General features: G+C 32.7%; 1 protein-coding gene across 1 annotated transcript in view; it reads left to right on the top strand.

Moving 5' to 3' along the window:
* Positions 1-15262, top strand: part of CDH19 (cadherin 19) — a gene marked incomplete at its 3' end in the record, with an annotated part of 59590 nt that overhangs the window by 7734 nt on the left and 36594 nt on the right. The window contains exons 3-7 of the mRNA XM_079718276.1: positions 579-873; positions 7886-8005; positions 11052-11216; positions 13237-13418; positions 14168-14421. Of these exons, the coding sequence (XP_079574402.1) occupies positions 579-873; positions 7886-8005; positions 11052-11216; positions 13237-13418; positions 14168-14421 (1016 nt within the window). The remainder of the gene's footprint in view (positions 1-578; positions 874-7885; positions 8006-11051; positions 11217-13236; positions 13419-14167; positions 14422-15262) is intronic.

Genomic DNA, 15262 nt, shown 5'->3' with positions numbered 1-15262 from the left:
TGTGTATTTTACAATGAATGCATGAGGATTAATTGAGAAAACTAATATAAAGCAATTTGTAGATTTTATGGATGATTGAGATTATTATCATCTTCTCAACATGCTCCCTAATTTTCTTACTAATATTTCCATGTTTTCTATGTGTTTTTAGCCTAGAGATAGAACATCACAGTTTAACTTTATTTTAGATCATTATCTCTCTGTCTCTAGGCCCCGATCTAATATAAATATTTGAGAGTATGGTTTTAGTGACTAAAAATGTAATCATATAGAGTAAACATGAACCAACTTTTTTGTGCATAATGTATAAAAGGGGCTTTGTTTTTCAATCATTATAGTTTCTAATTAGAATAATTTGTTTAGAGTAATGAAATTTGTATAGTGCTTTTCGTTGAAAATTCAAAGACTTCTCTGCATGGTAATAGATGTTAATCTTAAACTTAACATTTTACCTCACTTAATATAATATGGGAATTATATGGAATTCTTAGGGAATAATTAACAGAAATTAAGATTGCAATGATTAAAATTTGTCTTAACATGTTTGGAAAGTAAATTATCTCTCTTTGCACTTGCAGCTAAGATCTGATTTAGACAATGGAAACAACTCTTTCCAGTACAAGCTTTTGGGAGCTGGAGCTGGAAGTATTTTTGTCATTGATGAAAGAACAGGTGACATATATGCTGTACAGAAGCTTGATAGAGAGGAACGGTCCCTCTACACTCTAAGAGCCCAGGTAATAGACACCACTACTGGAAGGGCTATGGAACCTGAGTCTGAGTTTGTCATCAGAGTGTCGGATATCAATGACAATGAACCAAAATTCCTAGATGAACCTTATGAGGCCATTGTACCAGAGATGTCTCCAGAAGGTATTGCATATTAATTTACATCAAAGATGTACCTATTAACAATGAAAACAGATTTAAAATTTCAAGCATATGTTTTGGAAGTGAATTATTTACCGTTCTACACGGGTACTTCCTTCTGCAAATGTGTTAAGTAAAATATTTGAAAACATTAGACTTATGATTAAAATCTTGTAAATAGTCATACTATATATTAATAAGTAATTTGTCTTATTAAAATATAACTTCAGTCTTCAATAGAAAGAAACGTTTATTTGAGTATACATAAAATTCTTTAGCTTGTTCACTTATTGGTTTCTTCCATAAAAGAATTTACTTTCCAAAACAAACTATTCTTTTGTATCTCAAAAAATACATAAGATCATCCTGAAAGAGTCACACATAAAAATAGGAGAAACCAATTTATAAGACTAGAATCCTAGATGCATCCAAACAACAGAACTTGAAAACTAAAAACAAAACAAAATGGTTGAAGACCTCTGTTTAGCCATATCCATTTTTAAGTTCTTTTTCAAACCCAATGCCACTTTAATAAATATTTTAAATATAATACTTGTAGAAGAGAATGCTTTCCATTAGATGTAATAATTGACTGCCTTGGAAATCAGACATGTCTTTCCAATAGGGAGAAAATCATGGTATGGTTACACAAAATTTGTCCACACATTCTTTGTGAGAAAAGTTTAATAATACAACAGATAGTAAAATTTAATTCACAAAATTTACTTAAGTATGATAAACTTCAATGTAATTTAATAATTGTCATTTTTAAATTATGCTAATGTGCTTTAAAACTGCCTTACCTAAACATTTGATTCATTAGCTAGGAAGTCTAAAAATGTATATTCCATTACATATTTTCCTGATTCTTCATTTTTTTAAACATTCCAGGTAACAATTTAAAGACCTACTTCTACATATATTCAGAACATAGTGTTTTAACAACAGCCTAAACAAATTTAGCTGTGTAGCATGTATCAAGACCAACTGTCCTTAGATATAATTGACACATTAATATTGTCCTATGTGATAACTAGGCAGTGATATATTTCTTCTTTTTTTAAATAAATTTATTTATTTATTTATTTATTTATTTTTGGCTGCACTGGGTCTTCTTTGCTGTGCACAGGCTTTCTCTAGCTGTGGCAAGCGGGGACCATTCTTCACTGGGGTGCGAAGGTTTCTCATTGCAGTGGCTTTTCTTGTTGCAGAGCTTGGGCTCTAGGTGCACGGGCTTCAGTAGTTGTGGCACGCAGCCTCAGTAGTTGTGGCTCGTGGGCTCTAGAGAACAGGCTCAGTAGTTGTGGCACGTGGGCTTAGTTGCTCTGCGGCATGTGGGATCTTCCCGGACCAGAGCTTGAACCCGTGTCCCCTGCATTGGCAGGCGGATTCTCAACCACTGAGCCACAGGGAAGTCTGGCAGTGATATTTCTTTTTCCCCTTTCCATTCTTCTCCTCCTCCTCCTTTCTCTCCTCCCCTTCCTCCTTCTTCTTCAACTAGCATATGTTATGGTCCTCACATGTTCTAGGAACTTTTTGTAAGACTGGGGATTCAGTTGTAAAGGAAATATATGAAGTAACGGCTACTATGGAACTTATATTTTAGTTATAGCACATGAACAGTAAATAATTATCTTAAATAAGCCAGGTAATATTTGACATTGTATTTTATTAAAGTGTTAAGTATGGGTAAAGTATGATGGTGATTAATTGACTGGAGGAAACGGGGACATTTAGGAGGTGGCATTTGAAGGAAATGATACAAAGAGGCCAGCCATGCCATGTTCTGGGAAAAAAAATTTCCATTGCAGGGTGAGGAGAATTGTATATATCAATATTGGAGTTATTGGCATATTGCTGGCGTGGAGGGCATGACAAAGGATGAGATCCCCTTGGTAGAGAATTTAGGTAGAGAAAAGGCAAACGTACAGGGTGACCGAACTGTAAGAACTTAATTGACTGCTGAATTAGAATCAATGAGATTGGTCAGTCATGTAAGAAAAGAAAGACACGAGGAGAGATGTTGCACAAGAAGAGATCCTCCAACTGTGTGGAAGCTGCTTTTAGGTTGAATAAAATCAACGTGATTTTTTTTCTCAAGAATTTGGTACAAGTTTACATGCTGCATCACCTATGTAAAATGTTTTTGCAATATGATATGTCTGATAAAGTGGGCATAGTCAAATATCATCTTAAATTTATTTTTATAAAGTCCTTTGCAAAAACTAGCTTTAAGATTCTAGAAATCCATCTAGAAAGACACAACTGATTTAAATTTTGCATGTTTGAAGAAAATCTCTCAAGGGTAATATAGACAAACAATATCAACTATCAATGTAATGGATAAAATGCAGAATTGATATATTACAACATATTATGTTGTAAGTTTATTATAGGAACAAGTAAACTGAGAAATTACTTTTATTAAAATCTGATTCTGAGACAATAATTTTTTAGAACTAAACTTTTGTTCACTTAACAGTGTAGATACCAACTGATTTAAGAGATCTTCAGACTGCAAGAGTCCAGTCATTGGCTCTTTGCATTTCCAAATAGTTTGGTCATCTGTGATCTAGCTATGCTGACTCAACTCAGAGACTCACAATGACCTTTGGATCCTTCAGTCACCAAGAGAAGGCTTTTCCCACTCTCTCGTCTACATTCCTTGCTAATTCAATTTCATGAATCTAGTTTAAAATTTAAAATTTTAAGAGTTGCCATCAGTTATTCAACTCTAATTACAGGATGGTGTCTTAAGGTGGAATAATAGGAGTTAAGAGTGAGAGGATTCAGTATATACATATTCGTTCTGGGTTATTGGCCGTTCCCTTTACACATAATCATTGTGATCATTTTGCATTGTCACCAGTGTTCTAAAGTAGGGCGATCAGATTTCCAGTTCTACCTATGACAGCCCTACTAAACCCTATTTTTTTTTCTGGCATCTTGTCCTAGAAGCATTTGTCCCTGTTTTTTAATTTTTAAAAAATTGTATTAGTACCTGCATTACAACAAGCCAGAGTTAATTTGGTAGACATCTACTTTTTTTACTTGCAGCTTCTTCCATGGTGTGTGAGATAAAGTGTGTGAGTCATGTGGACAGTGAATAAAGTTGTTTTAAGACATGGTTAAATCTGAAAGAGGGCTAGTTATAACCCAGTACACTATATGATAAAACACAGTTAAGCTAAGAAACCTATTAAATAATGTGAATACATATGAAGAATATCCTTCTGATGATATATTTCAGGTTAAAATAGTCTGCATATCTTTCATTAATGTACATATAGACCATTTATTCTTTAGAAATACATTTATTTCTAATATAATTTAGAGAGAATTTAATTTTTGATCCATTAATGTAATAAACCCAACTTTGTCACTTGTAGTGAGAGCACAGTGAAATGAATAAAGAGAGACTAAACAGGTTAGATTATATATGTGACATGTACCATGCTTCATACATTGATCGAGTCAGTAATGCACATTAAAGATGATACTCAACAACTAAGTGTCTGTTGCCTATATTTAACTGGTAACACAAGGAAGAGGGGACTGTGAAACAATTATTGATTATTTCCATGAAAGACACATTATTGGCCACATAGTGATTTTGTCAACTTTGTATGCACTATAGTATAGCATACCTAACTGCAAGTGAATGCACAATTCCTCTTACACATGACAAGTCCTAATGGAAAACATAAATATACAAAATATTATCAAATATTTTTGTATTTCTTAATTGCTTTGATGTTTATTTATTATTACTATTTATTTACATTTGACTATTTTTTGAAGATTTCTACAGTATTTAAATTACTGATTAGGAAAGTATACAGGCTTACTTCTCTCTATTTACTTTTTTAGAAAAACAATTTAGAAAATATTTAGAGGGTTTAAAGTTGCTTAATCTGTATTTAATGAATTGTAATGTCAATAAAACTGAAACAGGAAAAAAGGGAAGACTGAAACAACTGAAGAAAATAAAATCAGATCATCAGAGTGATGTAGGAATTGAACATTGCTAAAGTCCTTCTGAATTTTATAGACGACATTTACAAATTATGAGTAAGAATAAAGCAAGACTTTATGCAATGAATTTTTGGAAATTCTGCTGCATATTTGTATCATCTTAATTTATTTTACATTTCTTTTTTCCGTGGTAAGTTTATAGTAAGATTCACAGACACATGATTTCACACACATACACGCATGCACACACACACTCACTCACTCACAAACATAAAAAGTGAATCACTGGTTAGTCATCAATTGTTCATCATCAAGCACTGTTTGAAACATTGAAACATTGTAGAATTATGCCAGTTCTGTAGGATTGCTACTTTTTTTTTTTTTTTTTTTTTGTAGTACGCGGGCCTCTCACTGCTGTGACCTCTCCCGTTGTGGAGCACAGGCTCCGGACTCACAGGCTCCACGGCATGTGGGATCCTCCCGGACCGGGGCACGAACCCGTTTCCCCTGCATCGGCAGGCGGACTCTCAACCACTGCGCCACCAGGGAAGCCCAGGATTGCTACTTTTAATTTAAAAGTGCAGTGAGTCTTATAAGGGAGAACAATAATTATTTTCCTAGAAATTGAACTCCCTAACAAATTCATGTGAGAGAGTTATTCTGAATATTTATATCATATTTTTATCCACTAAATTTTCTGAGTTTGACTTTTTTTGATTTACCCCACACGCAAAGAAATTATTTTTTGTGACATTAATATATTACATTAAGTTTTCCATTTAGTAGAGAAAAAGGTCATGACGTATTAGGACATTGAAGAGGTATGTTTTGGTTAGAAGTAAATGAAGCGTCGATTAAAATGGGCTTTAAAATAAACTGAACTGGGAATAACAACCTAACTCCATAGCTCTTGTCTCTAGAAATGAAGTATGGGTGGTCTATGAGTCAGTGCATTTTCTTAGTCTTCCTGATTCTCATTTGTACGGTACTAAGATAAGAAATCTAAAGTCTTAATTAAGAATTTCTCTTGGTCAACAACTAAGAGTACAATGATTTTGACTATTGTTTCTGAAGCCAAATACAGGTGGTCTAGTTCTGCAAACTAGAGACAGGAAACCCTGATAGAAATAAATGAAATGGAGACATCATGAGGAAATGTAGGGGAAGGAAATGGATGAGTGCAAAGAAGCGTAGTTAAAAGAACAAGACTTGCCTATTACAAACTGATAGAAATGGTCTCTAAGAAGCCTTTTGTTGGAATAATTCTTTACGATTCCTACAGGGATGTATCTATCTATTCATTTATTTAGTATTTGTATTATTGTGATATAATTGACATATAATATTGTGTAAGTGTAAGGCGTACAATGTGCTGATTTCATACATTTATATATTGCAATGTGGTTACCACTATAGCCTTACCTATCATTTCCATCATGTCACATGATTATCATTTCTGTGGTGAAAACATTTCAGATCTAGTCTCTTAGCAACTTTAAAGTTTATAATACAGTATTGCTGACTATAATCACTATAAGGTACATAATCTCCCCAGAACTTATTCATATTCTAACTGTAATATGAATATATTACAAACATCCTTTGACAAACATCCCAATTCCCCTACAACCCAGACCCTGGTAACCAGCAATCCACTGTCTCTGTAAGTTCCGCCTTTTTTTTTTTTTTTTTTAGACTCCTCATATAATTCATTGCATACTCTGCCTTTGACTTAGCATAATGCCCTCAAGGTCCATCCATGTTGTCTCAAATGGCAGGAATGTATTTAAAACACCTGAAACTAATGAGTGTCTACATGTTGAGTGGAGGACAGTACAAAACAAGTGTTAAATAACTAACATAACAATTCTAAAACAAAACAGCAAATACTATCAATACATGCAATTGAGGACCACAGTAAAAGTTTCAACATTTTTATTACTGAAGCATAGAATGGCTTCATATTAGAATGTGTCAGTTTATAAAATTAGATTGTAATGAAAAACTTCATAATGCTAATTTCACATAAAATCACAAGCTTATTTGATTTAGTGCCATTTGTGTTGCCATTCTTATTGACATAGAACATAGTGTCTCAAAGATGTGGATTTCCAACAAGACCCATAATGCTAGATTCCATGTTTACATAAAAATAATTTAAAAGCTCATTAAAGAAATATTTTTAATTTGACCATTAATTTTAAACATACAAATACTTATTTCCCATGAGTTTTATTGATTGTTACTGAATTTTAATAAGAGTACTTACCTTATCAATCTGGTAGATTTTGTTTTGCACTTTAAAAATTTCTTTAAAGAAAGTAGGCATTTTACAGAAGGGGATGTAGCAAGCCAAATAATTATGCTCATCTTCAGCTTGACACTGTGTTGAGATCATTTCAATAATCTTTATTAATATTTTACTAATATTCTGTAATTTTTTGAGGTACAGGTCACAACATAGTTTTTTTTTTTTTTTTTTTGCGGTACGTGGGCCTCTCACTATTGTGGCCTCTCCCGTTGCGGAGCACAGGCTCCGGACGCGCAGGCTCAACGGCCATGGCTCACGGGCCCAGCCGCTCCGCGGCATGTGGGATCTTCCCAGACCGGAGCACGAACCCGTGTCCCCTGCATCGGCAGGCGGACTCTCAACCACTGCGCCACCAGGGAAGCCCACAACATAGTTTTTTGAAGAAAACTGTTTTTAATTTCCCTTTGATTCCTCTGCTAATAACACATCTTTAAATGATCCTTAATTATGTATTGTAATGGGTTGTTTAATAGTTATATTTCATTAGATCATGGATTCACATATTTAAAACTCTACATGGTATGTGGAAATTAGGGTTATTTTGTATAAGGTTATATTTTCTTGTCTACACAGAAAGATACTTGTTTTATAATTCAGAACAGGGAGGACTAGTCTTTTATTGCATATCATCATCTTGCTTGCTAAAGAAAGAATACTTTACAGAACTGGAATCCGTTTTTCAAAAAGACCATAGGCTTAATTTCTTGTAACTATGTATTTTCTCTTTAGGAACATTTGTCATCCAGGTGACAGCAAGTGATGCTGATGATCCTTCAAGTGGAAATAACGCTCGTCTCCTGTACAGCTTACGACAAGGCCAACCATATTTCTCCATTGAACCAACAACAGGTATTCCTGGAAGAAACGAAGTGCAATTCAACATGATTCTAAGGCAAAGTCAGAGCAAAAGTTCTCTGCCTACAAACATGTTGTAAAGTAGACCTGATGTTTCAATAAATAAATGGGTTGTAATGTTAAGCATTTAATTATTTTTAATCTTTTAGCTGGTTTTTCTAAGGTTGGGAGATTGGACTTTTCACACCCATACCACAAATGATTTGTGTATGGGATATAAAACATACTTAAGGTTTATTACAAATTAATTACAGAACTACAGACAACCTAATTTAAATATAAGGGAAAAGACATTTACAAGCAATTTACAAAAAATTGACAAACAAAAAGTCTGCAAGCATATTAAAATTGCTCAACCTCATTAGTCATCATGGAAATGCAAATTAAAATCACAGAGTTACACCTGTACACCCAGCCAGAATGAGATTAAGCTGAGTTTATGGCTGGGTGTAGGAACTTAAAAAAAAATAGTTCTGAATTTTATGTCTTTTTGATTCACGTGAATACAACATTTGCTTTTTCTGTCCTCCAATTTCTGTTAATCAATTGAATACTTTATAAAATAAATTTTAAAATTGCTCTTATTTATTTACATCTATTAAACAGTTAAGAATTATGTGACATTGATTCATTTAACAAATATTGATTGCTTTGGTCACTACAAAGATTAAACCCATATAAATGAGCTTATAGACTCTAAAGATGAGAGAAAAAAAAAAACTTGGCTAACCAACCAAGAATGTGGCAAGTTCCAAAAGCAATAAAAATCTGTGATTGTTAATGAGACAAATATTATTTCCATCTTTATGACATGAAAAGCTTTAAAAAATTAAACATGTGTTGGGTCTTTAAGCATTTGTTATTGATTCATTCATTTAGCAAGTATTAAATAGGTCAGCCTTTATCAATCAAGTTTCTTTTGAGAATCAGATTCTGAAAAATATGATTTGAGTGACTATATTCCAAATTCTCCCCAGGATAATACCTAGTTTCTATTATTCTGAATGTACAGGTTACAGTTATTTTAATACATGCAATGGATGCCTTAAGACATTTCCTTACACAATTTTGGTTGAGAAGGGTTGAACATGCAACAGGCATTGTACAGTATACTAGGTTTACAGCAGGACACCATTGCAACGTTAAAAAAATAATAATAGGGCTTCCCTGGTGGCGCAGTGGTTGAGAGTCCGCCTGCCGATGCAGGGGACACGGGTTCGTGCCCCGGTCCAGGAAGATCTCACATGCTGCGGAGCAGCTGAGCCCGTGAGCCATGGCCGCTGAGCCTGCGCGTCCGGGGCCTGTGCTCCGCAACGGGAGAGGCCACAACAGTGAGAGGCCCGCATACCGTAAAAAATAAAATAAAATAAAAAATAAAAAATAATAATAATAAAAGGAAAGCAACAGGGACTCTTTTCTCTTGGAACTTACAAATAAATATTAAACATTTGTGTATTAATAAATACATGCATTGAGTTTGTGAATATTATGAAGTAAATAAGCAAGGTTCAATAGAAGAAAGTAAGAACTCCTTCATATTCTGTGACCAAGGCAGAATACACTGAAACCAGAATGCTGAGCTGAGCACGTGACCAAGGTAGGAGAGCATGGAAAGCATTCTAGGTTATGGGAAGAATGTATAGGAAATTCCTGAGAAAGGAGAGTGTTTAAGCTCTTAGACTAACTAGACACCAGTGTGAAAAAGCACCGAGGAGGAGAATAGAAAATGGGCTATCTGTGTAGTACATGTGTGCTGGGTGACACTGGATCTTCACAACGATTTTGAGCACTTTTCCTCCAGCCCTCGCTGACTTCTTAAACATATTGAGCAGATTAGCTAAAGCAATTAATTGCATTAATGGAGGAGCAGTAGAGCCGGCAGCAAGACAATTGGAAGCCAAAGCACAGAAGTAGTAAGTTTTTGAGTGTGTAAGAGGATCTAGGAATATATATCCTTTATCCATTCTGAAGGTAAGAAGACATGTTGAAAATAAAGTCAGCAAAGTTAATTGAAGCCTCCATACATGGGAAGTGAAGGCCTCTGTGTTCGTCTCACTCGCTGACTAGTCTCTACACCTTTGGATATATAGTTCCAAAACTCTAATACTATTCTCCTTTGCTAATAGGAAACACAATTCCCTGTTGAGTCACACACAGGGAGATATTAGGAGCATCTGTTTCATATATTCCATGGTTTCCATACTGATTCATATAACAGAGTATAATTGTGAAACACTTCAGTCCACAATTAAAATCTCATCATAATGTGGTCCAATTTGTCCTTCTTTTATTTTTTACAGGTATCACACTTTTTAAATTAACACTTTTTCCCCAGACATATTTGAAGATTAGCCATTCTCTTTCTTATATTTGTATTATGTGTTCCCCAAATCTTTAGGATTACAGCCCTTCTATTCACCACCTTAAATTTTTCCTAGGCTTTTTTCAGTGATGATTAACTTTTTACTAAATAATTTTATAGAAAGTGGACACTTATTACAACATTTCCGTGGTCCAATATGGATATGAATATCTCTGTTGTTGGGTTATGAATAACTGTGAGTCAAAAATCAGCTCTTCCTCATATATTATGACTCAAAATAGATTTAACATCACAGGTGCACAATATTTTTGCATAAATTTGTTATTATAGTTTTACATGTATCCATAATAAACTAACTTCTTCTAAGTTTAGGGGAAAAGTTAATTGTAGAGCCCTGATATTATGTTAGAGAAGAAAGCAGAAAATAAGTTGAGGTAAAAATAAGACATTCTTCTTCTCTCCCTGTGGTTTATCTTAACATAGTACTTTATTAAGATTCCACTACTATTAGTATTGTGATGACCACTCTAAACTTTAGGCAGAGGTGGTGATTGACTTATTATTTTTGTATTTTTTTCTCCAGGGCAGCATCTGGCACATTGTAGTGGTTCAAAATGTGTCAAAAAATGCTTTTATGTTTGAATTCTTAAGAAATTAGCTAGGAAGATGTCATGGTTAATAATGAAATAATAATTATAGTTTATTATGTCTTTAAAGGGGTCATAAGAATATCTTCTAAAATGGATAGAGAACTGCAAGATGAGTATTGGGTGATTATTCAAGCCAAAGACATGATTGGTCTGCCTGGAGCACTGTCTGGAACAACAAGTGTATTAATCAAACTTTCTGATGTTAATGACAATAAGCCTATATTTAAAGACAGTAAGTAAAAAGGATTCTAATTTTATTTTATTATTATTTTTATTTTATTATTAATTTTTAATTATTAAAATAAATTAATTTATAATAAATTAAATTTTAAATAAATAAATTTAAATTTTATTTTAAATTTTATTTTAAATTTAAATAAATTTAAAATAAATTAAAATTACTATTTTATTATTATTTGTTTTATTTATTAATTAATTATTATAAGTTAATTAATTATTAATTAATTTAATTAATACACAAGTGTATTAATCAAACTTTCTGATGTTAATGACAATAAGCCTATATTTAAAGACAGTAAGTAAAAAGGATTCTAATAAATAATTTTTGAAAGTATGGGAAATAGCACAAACTAAGTCTTGATTTAGCAAAGTGCTTAAAGCATCTGCTTTCAGATTTAGGGTAGTGTCACTCTTTCCTCCAGATTAACTTGTTGGCAATTTTTAATTTGTACAATCAAATAAAAGTTTCTTTTAATTTTCCTACAATGAAAGAGGCACAGTAGCACAGTTAAACTGTTACTTCCTGAAAACAGCAAAATGTTACCAACTTTAAAGTAACATTTCTCCCACCTAAAAAAAGGAAAATCTCACAAAGCAGTCTGTGGAATGACTTGCTATATGCTACTAAGGAAGTCAAGAATCCCTTTAAAGAAAATTTATACTGAACATGCTCCTTTTTTTAATTCTAAAAAGATTTATTCTTTAGGATATTAACACATGTGATTATTTTGTACATTTTAGCATAGATTACAAATGATATATGGATGACTAGTTCTTTGTAAGTTTTATGCAAGTTACTTCTGAAAAGTAAAGAGAAAAAACTTATTTATATTTATATCTATGTATTTCAAATATAACTGCCATTATTTTCTTGTGACGAAAACAATGGGGTCATCTGACTTCATCTTTCTCTCTCTTTTTCTTTTTTTTAAAATTTATTTTATTCAGATATAGTCGATTTACAATGTTGTGTTAATTTCTACTGTACAGAAAAGTGATTGAGTTATACATATATATAATTCTTTTTGATATTCTTTTCCTTTATGGTTTATCAGAGGATATTGAATATAGTTCCCTGTACTATTCAGTAAGACATTGTTGTTTACCCATTCTATATATAATAGTTTGCATCAGCTAGCCTCACACTTCCAATCCATCCCTCCCCCACCCCCATCCTCCTGACAACCACAAGTCTGTTCTCTGTGTCTCTGAGTCTGTTTCTGTTTCATAGATAAGTTCATTTGTGTCACATTTTAAATTCCACATATAAGTGATATCTTATGGTATATGTCTTTCTCTTTCTGAGATACTTCAGTTAGTATGGTAATCTCTAGGTTCATCCATGTTGCTGCAAATGGCATTATTTCATTCTTCTTTATGGTTGCATAATATTCCGTATCTTTCTTTTCCATTTCCACTAATGGAATGGAGTTAATGCAATCCAGGTTCAGATTCTCAAAGTCAAACTGTTACCCTTAGAACTCAACTATTTGTTTTTGGACTCTACCATCTTTAATTCATACTTATATTGGGTTGGCCAAAAAGTTCATTCAGGTTTTTTTGTAACATCTCATGGAAAAACCCAAATGAACCTTTTGGCCAACTCCATATTTATTGGTTATTTTAGGTATCAGAGAATGCTTGAGTGAAATTGAAAAACTTTTTATTAAATTTAATTTGGCATGGTGGAAGGATACAATAAAAATAAACCTATGGATATTGAGAAGGTATGCATATGAATAGAAATTTGGAAACTATATGTACTGGTGAAAGGACGTCCTAAGATATATTTAAGAGAAAATAATAGATACTCAAAAAATTTGAGGGAAATGTTCAGATTGCAAAAAAATAAAGGGAGAAAGAGAGCAACAGAGACAGGTATTTAGAACAAGTTATTGGTGAAAAGGGTGGGTATGGTTTTTCCGACAGCCCATAATAAAGGGAGCGTGCTATATTTGGGAGATTTTTACTTTAATTATCTGTGCAAAATATCCTGAATTTTGTTTTTAAAGGTTTATACCGCTTGACTGTCTCTGAATCTGCACCTGTTGGGATGTCAATTGGAAAAATCATGGCATATGATAATGACATAGGAGAGAATGCAGAAATGGATTACAGCATAGAAGATGATTCAAAAACGTTCGATGTCATTACTAATAATGAGACCCAAGAAGGAATAATTATATTAATAAAGGTAGATGCATTAAAATTGTTTTGCATAATAATGCAAAATCAAATCAGAAATACATATATATTTTGTGTAACCAGTTAGTTTTTGCTTTGTTAAGTAATTAAAATAAGACCCTGTGATTTAGTTTAGGGAGCAAAAGAAAAGATATATTATATGTGCTTTTATAAAAAATTCTAAGATATTTCATTTTTTAGAATATTAACATATATGATTATTACCTACATTTTAGTATTAATAACAAATAATAATATACAAATAGCTAATTATTTATCAATTTTATGCAAGATACTTCTGAAAAAATAAAGAAAAAAGCTCAGTTATTTATATTTTATATCTATATATTTCAAATATAATTGAGGAGAGAGTTAATTATTACTGAGATCTTTTGAATTATATTGTAGAGTAGTTTTTTTTAAGATTTTAATATACAGGAGAAACTTTTTGAAATTATCTTAAATAACAGGAAATTAATTCTCAACTCTATATTTATACTCAGAAAAGTATACTTTTAATCCTAAATAAAAAATATAATTATTAACCCAAAACATTTTATAATAGACATAAATAACAAAATACACATAGGGATTTGCTACGCAACTACTTAATGATATCAGAGGGATCCAAGAACATAAATAGTAAAACCTAACTGGAAAGCAACTGAGATTTAATTTAACAATAAAAACTTTTTTTTTCTTAAGTAATTCCTCGGGTCACTGATACCAGTTTTCTGTGTACACTGCATTTCTTTGCAGAAAGTAGACTTTGAGCACCAGAACCACTATCGTATTAGAGCAAAAGTTAAAAACCGCCGAGTTGATGAGGAGCTCAGGAAATACCATACTGAAGCTTCCACCACTTTCATCAAGATCCAGGTGGAAGATGTTGATGAACCTCCTGTTTTCCTCCTCCCGTATTACATATTTGAAATCTTTGAAGGAAGCCCGTACGGATCATTTGTAGGCACCGTCTCTGCCACAGATCCAGATCAGAGGAAATCTCCTATCAGGTATGTCTGGAAGGCCAGCTTTGCATTAGTAAATGAGGGAACACAGATTAGCTTGAAAATAAAATTTCATATTAATGTAACAAAGATATATCTAGATCTGTATTTCTCTCTAAGGTACTTATAAAATTTGCAACAGTTTAAACAAAGTGAAACAGGAAGCCTCACTATTGGTTAAGATGCAGTGAAATAAGCACTTGAAAACATGTGCAAGAAAGAGGCAATCATCAACTAAAATTAGATGCAGTCAACTCTCTATTAATTGGGGTAAGAAGGTGAGGGAAAAGAAACCCTTGATTATGCCAAATCAGAGCAGAAACAAAGCTGATCACAATGTGGTTCATCTAAACACTGTTTAATTAAAATGATATTCAAAAATAAACTAAGCATTTATAGGGTACCACTAAAGGAGTAAAACTGAAGTAAGCCCAATCAATTAGAAATAAATTTCTGTGTTGCAATTAAACAATATTTACCCTCTATTAAATTAGTCTGTTATATTCAGGTAGTATATTTTCTTTCTGTTTTTTTTTTTTTTTGTACTCACATCATAGTTCTGGTTAAAAATAAAAGCAAAACCTGTTACGTGTTTCCTTCCACCACCTTCCCTTGCTCATCCATTTTCCATACTTTACAGTCCAGGGACTTACACAAACTTCCATATATTTATTAAGGTGCTGGGTACTGCTTTGCTCTTTGGAAGGGCTACTGACACAAAGAAGAGCTTCTTTAAATTTCTGAGACAGACAATGCTCCCACTTTTCCACTGTAATTCCTAATCATAAAATGCTGCCTTCTAATATGTAGATACACTTCCTATTTATTAGCAGTAAATTTAATAATG

The sequence above is a fragment of the Hyperoodon ampullatus genome (genome assembly GCF_949752795.1).
Source record: "Hyperoodon ampullatus genome assembly, chromosome: 13".
Lineage (NCBI taxonomy): Eukaryota > Metazoa > Chordata > Mammalia > Artiodactyla > Ziphiidae > Hyperoodon > Hyperoodon ampullatus.
Note: the sequence above shows the minus strand (reverse complement) of the source record. Positions and strands in the feature narration are given on the sequence as shown.